At 43.5% G+C, this 13173-nt stretch overlaps 1 protein-coding gene across 1 annotated transcript in view; it reads left to right on the plus strand.

Annotated features, from left to right (window-relative positions):
• The window catches only part of ZC4H2 (zinc finger, C4H2 domain containing), a 10106-nt gene extending 539 nt beyond the window's left edge, over positions 1-9567 (plus strand). Inside the window, exons 2-5 of the mRNA XM_009996600.1 lie at positions 4877-5048; positions 6607-6779; positions 7972-8134; positions 9345-9567. Of these exons, the coding sequence (XP_009994902.1) occupies positions 4877-5048; positions 6607-6779; positions 7972-8134; positions 9345-9458 (622 nt within the window). The 3' untranslated portion in view covers positions 9459-9567. The remainder of the gene's footprint in view (positions 1-4876; positions 5049-6606; positions 6780-7971; positions 8135-9344) is intronic.
• The last annotated feature ends 3606 nt before the right edge of the window (positions 9568-13173 follow it).

The raw sequence follows: 13173 nt of genomic DNA on the forward strand, positions 1-13173 counted from the left end.
GAGCCCTGTGCCGAGCGCGTTCTGCAGGGGCAGCGGTTCGGCGGGTGGCCCGCGGGCCCGGCGCGTTGTGTGACAGGGCAGGGGACAAAGGCGCTCCCAGCCGTCCCGCTGGGTCCGGCCGCCAGCAGCACCTCTCGGGGCACGGTTTGCCCGTGGGAGAGGTGGACGGGGCAGCAGTGCCTGGGCCTTGGCCCTCACTCAGTACCGCAAAGGTGAACGAAGATCAAGCGATCCCCCTGCTCTCAGCTCTGGAGAGGCCTCTCCTTGAGCTCTGTGTCCAGCTCTGGGCCCCTCACTGCAAGAAGGACCTTGAGGTGCTGGGGCAGGTCCAGAGGGGACAATGAGGCTGGTGAAGGGACTGGAGGGAAAGTCTTACAGGGAGAGGCTGAGGGAGCTGGGGGTGTTTGGCCTGGAGGAGCCTCAGGGGGGACCTTCTCACTCTCTTCGACCACCTGAAGGGAGGTTGTGGTCAGGGGGTCTGGGCTCTTCTTCCAGGCCACCAGTGACAGGACCAGAGGGCCTGGCCTGAAGCTGCTCCAGGGGAGGTTTAGGTTGGATATCAGGAGGCACTTCCCCATGGAAAGGGTGATCAGACACTGGGATGGACTGCCCAGGGAAGTGGTGGAGGCACCATCCCTGGAGGTGTTCAAGGAAAGGCTGGAGGTGGCACTTGGTGCCCTGGTCTGGGGATGTGGTGGTGTTGGTCATAGGCTGGACTTGATGATCTTAAAGGTCTTTTCCAGCCTTGGGGATTCTGTGGTTCTGTGAAAATATTTGTGTCTCGCATCCCAGGACAGTTTGTAGGAAGAAATGGGACAACACATGCCTTGCAGAGAAAGAGCAGCGCTTTTCTGCTGAACTGTCGAGCAGACTCTGCTTTAAAACATAGCTCTAAGTACAGCCTCCTACAGTTTGTGGTACAATTATTATAACACTTAATATCCATATCTCATTAAGTTATATTTTTACAAGACATGGGCAGCCTATATTTGGAAATTTATGGTGCATTCTGGTTTCCGATAATATATTCAAAGGTGATATTTAAACTGTAATTAAGACAGTTTTTGCTATTAGTTTGTGGCTTAAGGTACTATAAAGGGGATGTTACTAGCTTTAGTGAACAATGAAATACCAAGAAAGCTGCTTGAATGCATTTTAAATTAAAAAAACAAAACCAGCATCAAGAAGTCAATCCTGCTTGCAACATTAATGTTAATTTTGAGTCACCTTTAACAAAAAATAGATGAAATAAATTTTTTCTTTCCTGGATCTTTTAAAAGGAGTTTGCATTCTGTGAAGAATTTCCTCCAAAATAAACATCAGAACTTACTATGCTTACAGGCACACCTCCAATAGATTGCGCAAGCTTTATTTTAATCTGCATTCCCTTTATTATTCTACAGGCAAAAAAAGGGAAAAAGTCCTCATCACAATAGAAGAGATTTCCCATTCCTGTAGTTGAACTCTCTTACTAAGGGCAGCTCTTCTGGGCTTTTGAAGGGATTCTGGAATCTGACTTGTATCTATATCCCTATCTACAGATAATACATATAATTTGTAGTCAGTGAGATACTGTGTCAGTACATGTATATGCCCATGAAACAAACATGCCTGCACGTGCTTATTTACATGCATTAAGCCGTTCCACAGAAATATTCCTAATCGTAACATGAAGTGAATACCTAAAGACTGGACATCAGTGTTCTGACTGGGAGGAGATAAAAGAGAAGGACAGTGATCTTATTGGTAACAGATGCCAGTTGCACTGTTCAGTGCCCTATTGGAATGCACTTAGTGATCTGAACCCAAACAACCCCTGCAACTCATTTGTTGTAGCAATTTGGCAGGGCATGGCAGCCACTGGCCAGTAACAGTGAGGAAGCTGATAAAATGTTTTAAGTAAATGAGAACTATGAGATTTGATGAAATAGGTAGATGGATGGTGCTTTTTAGGGGTATTACCACATTTTAAATTAAGGCAGAGATGATTTCTTTTGCTGGTTTAAGTCCAATATTTACATTCAGACTAGTATATGCCACTGTATAATAAATGACAGAACACCTCCAAGGACATGAAAGATGACAGTGTTGTAGCTACATACTTGGATTCTGTCTACAGCCAGGCTTCTTCTGCACTTCATTCATAAACTTTTACTAGTTGATTTACTATTCCATGAGCTGCTTTTTATTCTAAAGGTGGGAGACTTTTCAGAACTGGAATGTCTGCACACCTTTTAAAGTAAATGTGTGCTCACAGGTATACAATTTGTATTTTCTATAATAAACATACTGTATGAAACAAGGTGAAATCTGTGGTGAGCTACACTACAGACACAATAATCATGCCAAGTGAATTTTATCAAATTATGTTTTAAATATGCCTTCCATGATATCTTTAAATGTCTCTGCGGGATCCCTGACAATCACCAGTTGCTATTACTGGGAACAGTAATCCCAGTCTCCTTCAGTAAGCCATTAAAGACCAGGATGTATATAGTCTCCTGTTCTTAGAAGTGTGATATAGAATAACACTGAGATAAACTGGTCACGCCTTAGTGCTGTGGGAGCAGTTTCAGAAAGAGCCCTTGGGGACTGGGTTGTGGAAACAGTTTGTAAAGGGAACAGGATCCCCACAGAGGTTTAAGAATCTGCTTTCCTAGAAATAGGTGGTTGACCAGCTCCCTCCAGGCGACTTGGTGCCTTGTGCTTCCATTAAAAGCCTCAGACCTCTGATACATCAGTGGGAGCAAGACTGGGCCTAGTGAATAGGGAAGTCACACCCCCTGCTCAAGGATTGGGGTGAAGTCCCTGTTCTGGGATTTCAGTGCTAATTTGATAGGCAGCTTCCTGTAATCAACAGAGACAGCATTCTCTAGCCAGTCTTGTTAATTTGACTCAAACCTACCCCTCTTTGCACTGGGATAGAAATAGGATCTTTTTAACTATGAATGCAAATCTCCCTTTCCCAGTCCTCTCCTGTGTTGTGTTGTTCAGCAGTGCACTTGGAAACCAGTATGGATCTGCTCATACATCCTTGAGTGGCTGAAAGGGAATGCTGCATGCTTGTGCTTCACACAAAGTGGAGCAAGGAGTCCTGGAATTCTTGCTTACATGCCTGAAATGTCACATTGCAGCCTCTTATTAGAAACATCCAACTGTTGTTAACATATTGGGTACTCAGTATCACATTCTAACTTCCAGCACAGAAAAACTAAGGCCTCTTCAGTAAATAAATCACAGTAACAAGAACACTTTGTTCTGTTCAACAGTTTGGACAAGTATTGAATCACAACAGCAGCAGACTCTTTTGCTGCTTAGAAATGTCTGATGGCTGAAACTCAAGACTTTTAGACTATTAGCTTTGAAGAGAGAGAGAAAGACTGATTATCTAAACATTTTGCTGCAGATTTATGAATTGGCACAAATGAAAAAAAACAACAAACCAGAATGCGGGAACTACAGGCCAGTCAGTCTCACCTCTGTGCCTGGTGAGATCATGGAACAGATCCTCCCGGTAAGTCAGCTAAGGCACATGGAAAATAAGAAGGTGGTTGGTGACAGCCAACATGACATCATGCCTGACCAATTGGGTAGCCTTCAATGATAAGGCTACAGAGAAGGTGGATGGTGGCAGAGCAACTGATGTCATCTGCCTGGATTGGTGCAAGGCATTTGACACTGTCCCACAGTACCTCCTGGTCTCCAAACTGACAAGACATAGATGGATTTGATAGGTGGACCACTCAGTGGATCAGTAGTTGGCTGGATGGCCCCACCCAGAGAGTTGTGATCAATGGTTCAGTGTCCAAATGGAGGCAGGTGATGAGTGGTGTCCCTCAGGGGTCAGTACTGGGACCAGTGCTGTTTAACATCTTTGTTGAAGACATGGACAGTGGACTGAGTGTCTCCTCAGGAAGTTTGGAGGTTGGAAAGAGGTGGGGATTGGTCTGCTCAATGGTGTCCTACAAGTGGTAGGACAAGAGGTGATGGTCTCAAGTTGTGCCAGGGGAGGTTTAGATTGGATGTGAGGAAGAACTTCTCTGGAAGAGTTGTTGGGAACAGGCTGCCCAAGGGCAGTGGTGGAGCCACCATCCCTGAAGGGATTTAAGAGTTGTATAGGTGTAGTACTTAGGGATATGGTTTAGTTAAGGACTTGTCAGTGTTAGGTTGATGGTTGAACATGGTGATCTTGAAGGTCTTTACCAACCAGTGTAATTCAGTGTGATTCTGTGTGATCCTGTGTGAAATGTTTATAAGTACATGACAGGTACTAGATCTTAACCAAAGGAATACAGGGTTAATTGCAAATGGGATGTTAATGGCCAGTGTCATTTGAGTTTTTGCTGTTCTGATACATCATTGCTCTGGAACTTTAAACCTCAAGTTGAAGTTAAGTTTTAGCAGTTCAAATTACTGTCTATGTAGTTTTAGTCAGTGTAGATGACACTCATAATCACCTCCAATTAATTTTATATTTCTCAGAATCCTGTGCTACACTTCCCAGATTTTCTGGATTTCTGAAGTTTGAAAATAGGGTTTAATCCAAGGTAACTGATTTGGTAGAACTCTGTTGGTACAAATTCTCTGAATCTACAGTAACTGTCAATGTCTGACCATGTTCTGTTCATTTCATAATTCAGCATAAGAATTCTCTTAGTACTGAATAGCTCAGCAAAAGAGCTGGGATTAGAATTCAGTTCTCTCACTACACCTCATCCTTTCTCAGACATGTTTAAGTCTTGCCCTTGTCTATGACTGCTATTACCTTCTTTTAAGCTATTCAAATATTTTAAATATATATATATGTACGCTCCAAAAATATGTTGCAGTGACTTACTGTTGTCTCTTTATATTTTTAATGATCACTGGGATGCAGGAATAAGACTTTGCAGATGGAAAAAATAAAGGCACGACTGAAAGCAGAATTTGAAGCCCTGGAGTCTGAGGAGAGGCACCTGAAGGAATACAAACAGGAAATGGACCTGCTGCTGCAGGAGAAGATGGCCCATGTGGAGGAGCTGCGCCTGATCCATGCTGATATTAACGTGGTATGTAACAGTCCAGCTGCAAACAGCCTAAGACACAACTGTGTAGGAGTCACTCCACAGGCTGTTGAGTAGTGCGCATCAGTGAACTCTCACTGGTTCAATAATCTGGACTTTACACCTTCTTAGGATCTTAAAAAGACTGCAAAGTAAATTTACCTCAGTGCAATTGTTTTTTTCCTGTTTGTGTTGAGCTGGACACTTTGTCGTGTTAGCACAGTAAGCATTTTCACCAAGATGAGATAATCAAGTCCATGGTGGCTACAACTTCACCACTGTAGCCACAGTAGCATCACTCTGGCAGTCCCATAGAAAACTGTCATGTTAGGGCACTGTCATGACTGTGCAGTGGTTTCTAGCTCTGAAGGTATCCGTGCTTTGCACCAGAAGAAAAAATCACCCACACTGTGATCAAGTACTATGTAGTATGTCTGGATGTCCAGACTGCATCTTTTAATTACTTGAAATGTCTGTTCCCCTACTCAGCTGCATAAACTCAATCTCTGTTTCAGCCTTCCCTCTTTTTCTTGTCTTGTCTTCTCTGCTGCTTTTCCCATTAAGTGCAGTAAGAGAAGCAGGAACCTTTCCTTAGCTTGTTTGTTAACTTCTAGTCATCAGTGCTCAGGTATCTTAGTGATACAGGAAATTAGTCACTTCTATGTTAATTTATTTTTTATTGTCCCTTGAGAGTTTTCCATAGGTCTTCACCTGAAAACTTACCTGTAGCCTGTCTAGCTGCTTTTTCTGTTCTTCAGGCAGGTTGAGTGCACCTTTTTCAAATTTGTATGTCACTTTCAGTTGCTTCTTTGCCCAGTTTTTGTCCTGCTGGTATCTTAACTCTCTTTTACTATTGCATTTTGTCTAATCTCTTGCAACTTGAGTAAGAAAGATCTTCTCTGACACATTTTCTTAGAATCACAGAATCACAGGGGTTGGAAGGGACCCCTGGAGATCATCAAGTCCAACCCCCCTGCTGCAGCAGGAACCCCTAGGACAGGTCACACAGAAACACATCCAGATGGGTCTTGAAAGTCTCCAGAGAAGGCGACTCCACAACCTCTCTGGGCAGCCTGTCCCAGGGCTCCATCACCCTCACAGTAAAGAAGTTTCTCCTGGTGTTGAGGTGGAACTTCCTGTGTTGTGACTTGGTGCCATTTCTCCTCATCCTATCACAGGCACCACTGAACAGATACGGGCCCATTCCTGACATCCACCCTACTGATATTTGTAGACATGAATAAAGTCCCCTCTTAGTCTTCTCAAGACTAACCAGCCCTAAGTCTCTCAGCCTTTCCCCATATGACAGATGTTCCAGTCCTGTGTAGCCTCCATTGGACTATTTCCAGTATATTCCTGTCCCTCTTGAATTGGGAAGCCCAGAACTGGACACAGTTCTCCAGATGTGGTCTCGCTAGGGGCAGAGCAGAGGGGGATAACCTCCCTTGACCTGCTGGCCACACTGTTCTTAATACATCCCAAGATACTACTGGTTCTCTTCTTGCTCAATCAAAGAGCTGTTAAAGCTTAGTTCTTTACAAGCATGCCCATTCTCCTCTTTCAGATGGAGAATACTATCAAGCAGTCTGAGAACGACCTCAACAAGCTCTTGGAATCTACTCGTCGCCTGCATGAGGAGTACAAGCCCCTGAAGGAGCATGTAGATGCTTTGCGTATGACTCTGGGATTGCAGAGGCTGCCAGATCTGTGTGAAGAGGAAGAGAAGCTGTCCCTTGAGTAAGTCCCCAAAGTAAACATCATCTGGCTTTCTGTGTTATCTCGATTTTCCTGGCTTTTTTGTCATTTTAGTTTTGTAGGTAGGTGGAAAAAAGAACTGAAGAGGCAAGAATGAAAACCAGAAGTTAACAACAAAGGGTGTGGGAGCACATGTATTTGATAGCATCCAGTCTGAATTGGTTCAAAGTTAAGCTAAAAATTCTACATAAGACATGCAAAAATTCAAGGGTGGTTGGTTCTGCAGATATTTATACTATATGCTGCTTTTTCTAGCAAGACTTTTTTTTTTCCCTGAAAATACTTATTATTTGTTTGTTTAGTAAGCAGAGGAAGGAGGCAATACAAGAAAGGGGTACAAAACAAGTGTTCTTCAATTGGTTAGTGCTCCTGCTAGTCAGAATTTTACTTATTGCTGCATGCACACAGCAGTGGCATTTAGCTGCATACCTGCGACTGTCAACAGGTAAGTTTACTCTAGATGTGGAATAGATCTGGATAATTAATTACAGTTTCATTTTTAGGTATTACCTAGGTGGGGGAGGGTGACAGAATTATCTGCTATTCAAAGAGCAGTGTCCTTTGTTTAACAGATTGGTTTTTTAAAAAGTGATGTTTTAAGAAACTTGCATTTCTCTTTATGCCAGCACATTTGGCAGTTTTCAAGATTTCTTTTGCATTTCTTCAGAAATGCTGTTTTCCATTCCAAGCACCTTGACACTACAAGAATGTATTAATCTATTGCATACAAAATGTATTCATTTTAACATAATTAAATATAAAAAAATAGTTTAAATAAGTTCGACAGAGGTGCATCTAAAGCTGTTAAAGATTGAATATATATGTTGTCTATTTTCCATCCTTGTAGATTTATATCCAGTTGTACATCAAGATACCTTAGGAGCTGACAATCTGGAGTCTGGCTGAAGTGTGTGAATGCAGAGGAAAATACCATCCATTGAGCTAGTATGAGCTAGACCAAGTGGCAGTGGTGTCCAAGTGTAGGGGATTTGACTCTAGTAGAGGAACATGACAGGGAAATGGGAACCATTATATTTTAACACAAAATATCAATTAAATTTTAACACAAAGTATCCTTAACAAACTAATGGAATACTCCCAAAGGTGGTTATGTTTTTTTGTTTTGTTTTGGTTTTTGTTCTGTTTTGTTTTGTTTTGTTTTTCTCTTGTCTAGCTACTTTGAAAAGCAGAAAGCAGAATGGCAGACAGAACCACAGGAGCCTCCTATTCCAGAGTCTTTGGCTGCAGCTGCAGCAGCTGCCCAGCAGCTGCAAGTGGCCAGGAAACAAGATACCAGACAAACAGCAACTTTCAGACAGCAGCCACCTCCAATGAAGGTCAGGAGATGGAATGCACTGGGTTTTCTTCACTCCTGTGACCAGTGACAGGACAGGGGGAAATGGCAGGAAGCTGCAGGTTTAGGTTGGATTATCAGGAAAAGGTTTTTCACCCAGAGGGTGGTTGAGCACTGGAACAAGCTCCCCAGGGCAGTGGTCCCAGTACCAAGCCTGCCTGAGTTCCAGAAGCATTTGGATGATGCTCTCAGGCACATGGTGTGATTTTTGGGGTGTCCTACACAGGGACAGGAGTTGGATTCGATGATCCTGATGGGTCCTTTCCAACTTAGATTATTCTATTGTTCTCTGATTTTTTTTGTCATTGGAATGTATTAAATTGGTCAGCATTTACAAAGAGGAAAAATTACGTGACCTCATTCTAATTTTTCCTGCAGTGTTTCAAATTAAGGGCAACACCAGCAGACCTAAAGTAGTAGCCCCAGTCATCAAGGGTTAAGGACAGGGCTCTGTATTATTTCACTCCTTTATGACTTGAGTCTCCACCCAGAGATGTAGGCAATTCCCACTCCTCTGGTTTTTCTTGTGGGAGAAAAGCATGTAAAAAAAAATGCTGGGCAAAAGAAAAACTACAAGCTGTGAGTTAATCGCAAATGGATTAATATTAGAAGCAATGCACATATTTTATGAGGGAGAGGAATCACTGACTAAGGAGGCCAACTGACATAGGTAGACTCCATAGTTATGTACCTGCTCTCTGGAGTTAGGCCATTGAAAAGCCTTTCTGAAAGTAATACACTTCAGTCAAATGGAAGTTAAAGGGCTTGGTGTGGAGCAAAAGGACTGAGTTCTGTCTTGTTTTATATATGTGGAATTCATCTAAGCACCTGCTTTGAATTCTTTGACATCACAGTTGGCCTTCGTTGTAACCCTTAGTGAGCTATTATGCAAGTAACCATCTTTAAAAGATAGGGAACATTTAACACAGAATGTGATGTTCAAATTCTTGATAAGTGCCTGAATCGTGTGTCTGCTGAGCTGTATTTTCAATTCAATGGGATGCTCTAGTATTTCATTTAGCCTGAAGTTACTGTTCAGTCCAGAGACCTGGATTGTATCAAGCGTAGCCCTGGCTTGCCTTTGAAGGCAAGAAGCCTTAGGTTTCTGAACTATGACTTAGATTATGATACTCAATAATCTGGGTAACAATGCCACTTAGTTTGTAACAAGAGACTGCAATGTCACATTCCAGGCTTGTCTATCCTGTCACCAACAAATTCATCGGAACGCGCCCATATGTCCCCTCTGCAAAGCAAAGAGCCGATCTCGGAATCCCAAAAAGCCCAAGAGGAAACAGGATGAATGAAGGCCAGAAGATGGACAAGGCAACATGTGACCTGTCCCAGTACTCTACCAGTAGAACTGCAAATGTGGCCAGGCTTCACTGAAGTGCAGACTCAAGTATGATCAACCCATTGTTTTCTATTTAATACAGTGTAAGCACAATGTTTCTATTCTGTCTTAATTTCCTTCCAGTCCCAAGGATTTGGTTTTAGGAAAGTAAGTATTATTGGTGCTACAGTTTAACATTTCAGTCATTCCACCTTTTAGACTCCTAAACAAAGTAGAATTCTTCTACTAAGTTCGAAATGCCAGGCTATTCCTAGTGTGATTACCACAAATGTTCTCATTTTAAAAAGAGATGTTACTAAAAGATTATTCTGTTTTCTCCTCATAACAGAAGACTATCTGAAGTGCTGACATAGCAGACTGTTTCTTTCGCTGAACAACAGGTTTTTTTCCAAGCTAGTAAGACTGCATAGGTTGGGACATCTGGGAGAGCTCTTTTATACAGGACGTTCAGGGGAAAAATAAATGGGTTATACAGGAAATCAGTGCATTAAGGACATACATGCGTTTTGATTTACTGGCATTGGATTACTGGATTCCCTCAAAGTTGACTTAAAATTTGGGAGGGGGATCAAGTTGCTGGCTGTGTATTAATTCCTAAAAATGATGTAATTTGTGATGCTTTGACATCTTAATATATTATTTTCAGCAGTCAGAAGAATGATGGACTTAAGTACAAGGCTCAACCGAACTGTATTAGTGTTCCTCCTAGGCCATGTGGCCAACCAGTTCACTGTGGTTCTCTAAGAAATATGCATGAAATATCCCAAATATGCACACAGACCACAACATCAGTCATTCTGCATGTCTTCTGTTCCTGGTTCCTACAGCCAAAACCTCACTTGGCAAACATATCCTCCACTGGAGCACAGGGAAGTTTGGTAACATGTATCAGAAACAGTGTCAACTAGAAATTATGTGTTTCACCAGAACTGCCTGGCTTTGGGGTCAACATACCCCCTCAAGCAAAACTTCCTATTTTTGTATCTTTTAATAGATAATTTTCAAGTAAGCTTTATTTCAGCCCAGTTTTTTTTCTCTGTGTGTGCCAAAAGAACCCCAACTAAAGGATCATAGACTACTTCCTGTATCTGTGACTTCCCTTTGTTTCATCTCGTGGAACAAGTTCCTCCACTGGGGAGGATGGCAGCAACCCTGCTACAGAACTGGGGCTTAAAACTTGGTCATTTCTAATCCCAGTTTTGTCACCATCTTTGTAGTCTAAATTGATCTCAAGTATTAAATGGAGAAGGACCTTGGGGTACTGGTGGACAACAGATGATCTGTGGGACAGCAATGTGCCCTTGTGGCCAAGAAGGCCAATGGTATCTTGGGGTGCATGAAGAGGAGTGTGACCAGCAGGTCAAGGGAGGTTCTCCTCCCCCTCTGCTCTGCCCTGGTGAAACCACATCCAGAGTGTTGTGTCCAGTTCTGGGCTCCCCAGTTCAAGAGGGACAGGGATCTACTGGAGAGAGTCCAATGGAGGCTACGAGGATGATGAAAGGACTGGAACACCTGTCATATGAGGAAAGGCTGAGACACCTGAGGCTGTTTGGTCTGGAGAAGACTGAGAGGGGACCTTATAATACCTGAAGGGTGGGTGTCAAGAATGCAATGGGTTTCCACCTCAACATGAGGAAGAACTTCTTTACTGTGAGGGTGATGGAGCCCTGGGACAGGCTGCCCAGAGAGGTTGTGGAGTCTCCTCTGGAAACTTTGAAGACCTGCCTGGACACGTTCCTGTGTGGCCTGCCCTGGGTGTTCCTGCTGCAGCAGAGAGGTTGGACTCAATGATCTTCAGAGGTCCCTTCCAACCCCTATGACCCTTGCCAAAGCTTAGGAGGATTTTGTATGGCTTAAGTCTGCTTTGACCCTGGCTTTGTCATTCCCTTTTCAATGGGTAGTCAAGTGGCAACAAAATAACTGGATTCATTTGTGATAGATGTTTTCCAGTGTCTTTGCCTGGTTCCTCGCTTGCCTTCAAAGAACAGTCCTGTTTATCTGCAACCAAATGGCAAAAAAATCACAAACCGCTCCCCTTGTCCCACACCTTAAAATACTAACAGGATGTGAATACCCTACTGTGTCTAATGGCCATGCTACAGACTTTTTGTACCCAAGAATGGGGAGGATCAGTCACTCAAACTTTAGTGCCAAGGACTACATTAACTACAGAGAAAATACAAGCCAGATTTTAAGACCTGTACTTTCTGAATTCAACTTTAGCTTTCTAAACAAGACACTGACTGGAACAAGAACCTGCCAGTGGCTTCAAGTTACAGAATCTAATTTTGAAATAATAGCCACTGATGTGTTATACTGAAAAGCAGACTATTCAAGAAATTAAGAGCTTACTAGCACTTTAAATGAATAAAAAGTGCTTCTCTTTATTTTACAGTTTTCTAATTCCTCTGAAATAGGTTTTCATTTTAGCATTTAGGTATTTTAGCAATAGTTGGCATTTTCACTGGCTTCTGTGTTCTAAATATTTTACTCCTGTGTCTAGTAGGAGTAACAATGTGTGCTATCTGTTTAATTTGTCTGTACAGTTCTTTTTAATAAATGTTTGTTCCATGTCATATGTCAAGAGGGTCACTTTTAGACTCTTAACACCCAGGAAAAAAACCCTGGACAACCCACAGAACTCAAGAGTTCATTAAAAGCTGTGACTGTCTACTGAGACACTGGCCAACGACTGGGCAGTAATGGAGAGCAGAGCTCCAGGGTACAATGGGAGGAGCATCGGGTGTTATAGACCCGGGGCTGAATTACAAGTTCCCTGGAAGTATTTGGGTTGAACCTCAGCGCCACCGTTCGCCGGCTGATGTGAGCAGAGCCGTACGGGAGGGCCCTGCGCAGGGTGAAACGAAGAAAGTTCACCCAGCAGTCTAAGCACTGTTCAGTCGGTATCTTTATTCACGGCGCCAGACGCATAGGGGGTGGCTCCTCCAAAAATGTGTGCGCCTTACAGTGCAGGATGAGAGAGAAATATACAGGTGATGCCTAATTATGTTTAATATTTCTAAAACAGTTTACACATTCATTAGTTTCCCGATAAATCATTTACATAAGTGTCCGGCCATTATCGCATGCGTGTTAAGTCCGTTAGGGGCTCCTGGGGGTCGTTTACTTCATCCTTGAGTCATCCTCACAGGAACATTTGGCCTCAGTTCTGTCTCTTCTCCCGCTTATCTCTGCTGACTCTGCAGTTGAATTGGTTACAGCAGCATCCCTACTCGTAGCTGAATGGCTTCTTCTTCAAGGACCCTTGTATTTCTTCCCTAAAACTACAGATAAGCTCACAGAAAAGGTTTTTACCTTTACTCACTAGCAGTAGGCCCAGATGAGAGATTTACACCCTACAAGCAGTTAACTATTTGAGGTCAGAGTTTGGTTAATGCTTTGTTTCAATGGTCCCGGTCCCGGCCGTGAGATGCCCCCGCTCCGCGCTGTGGTCCCCGCGTTGCTCCTCCCTCCCGAGGGGTGTTCATCACCGAGCCCAGGCCTGGCCACCAGCCCCACGCCGCGTCCTACCGGTCACCAAGACGCCATCGACACTCACCAGAGTTTCGAGAGGGCGGCACGGATCTGGGAGAGCCGACAGCGACGGAGCCGCCGTGCCGCGCCCGGTCCCCGGGGGCCCCCGGCTCGGCGCGCCCGCGGCGCCGGTG

Source organism: Chaetura pelagica, unplaced genomic scaffold (genome assembly GCF_000747805.2).
Source record: "Chaetura pelagica isolate M959 unplaced genomic scaffold, ChaPel_1.0 scaffold103, whole genome shotgun sequence".
Classification (NCBI taxonomy): domain Eukaryota; kingdom Metazoa; phylum Chordata; class Aves; order Apodiformes; family Apodidae; genus Chaetura; species Chaetura pelagica.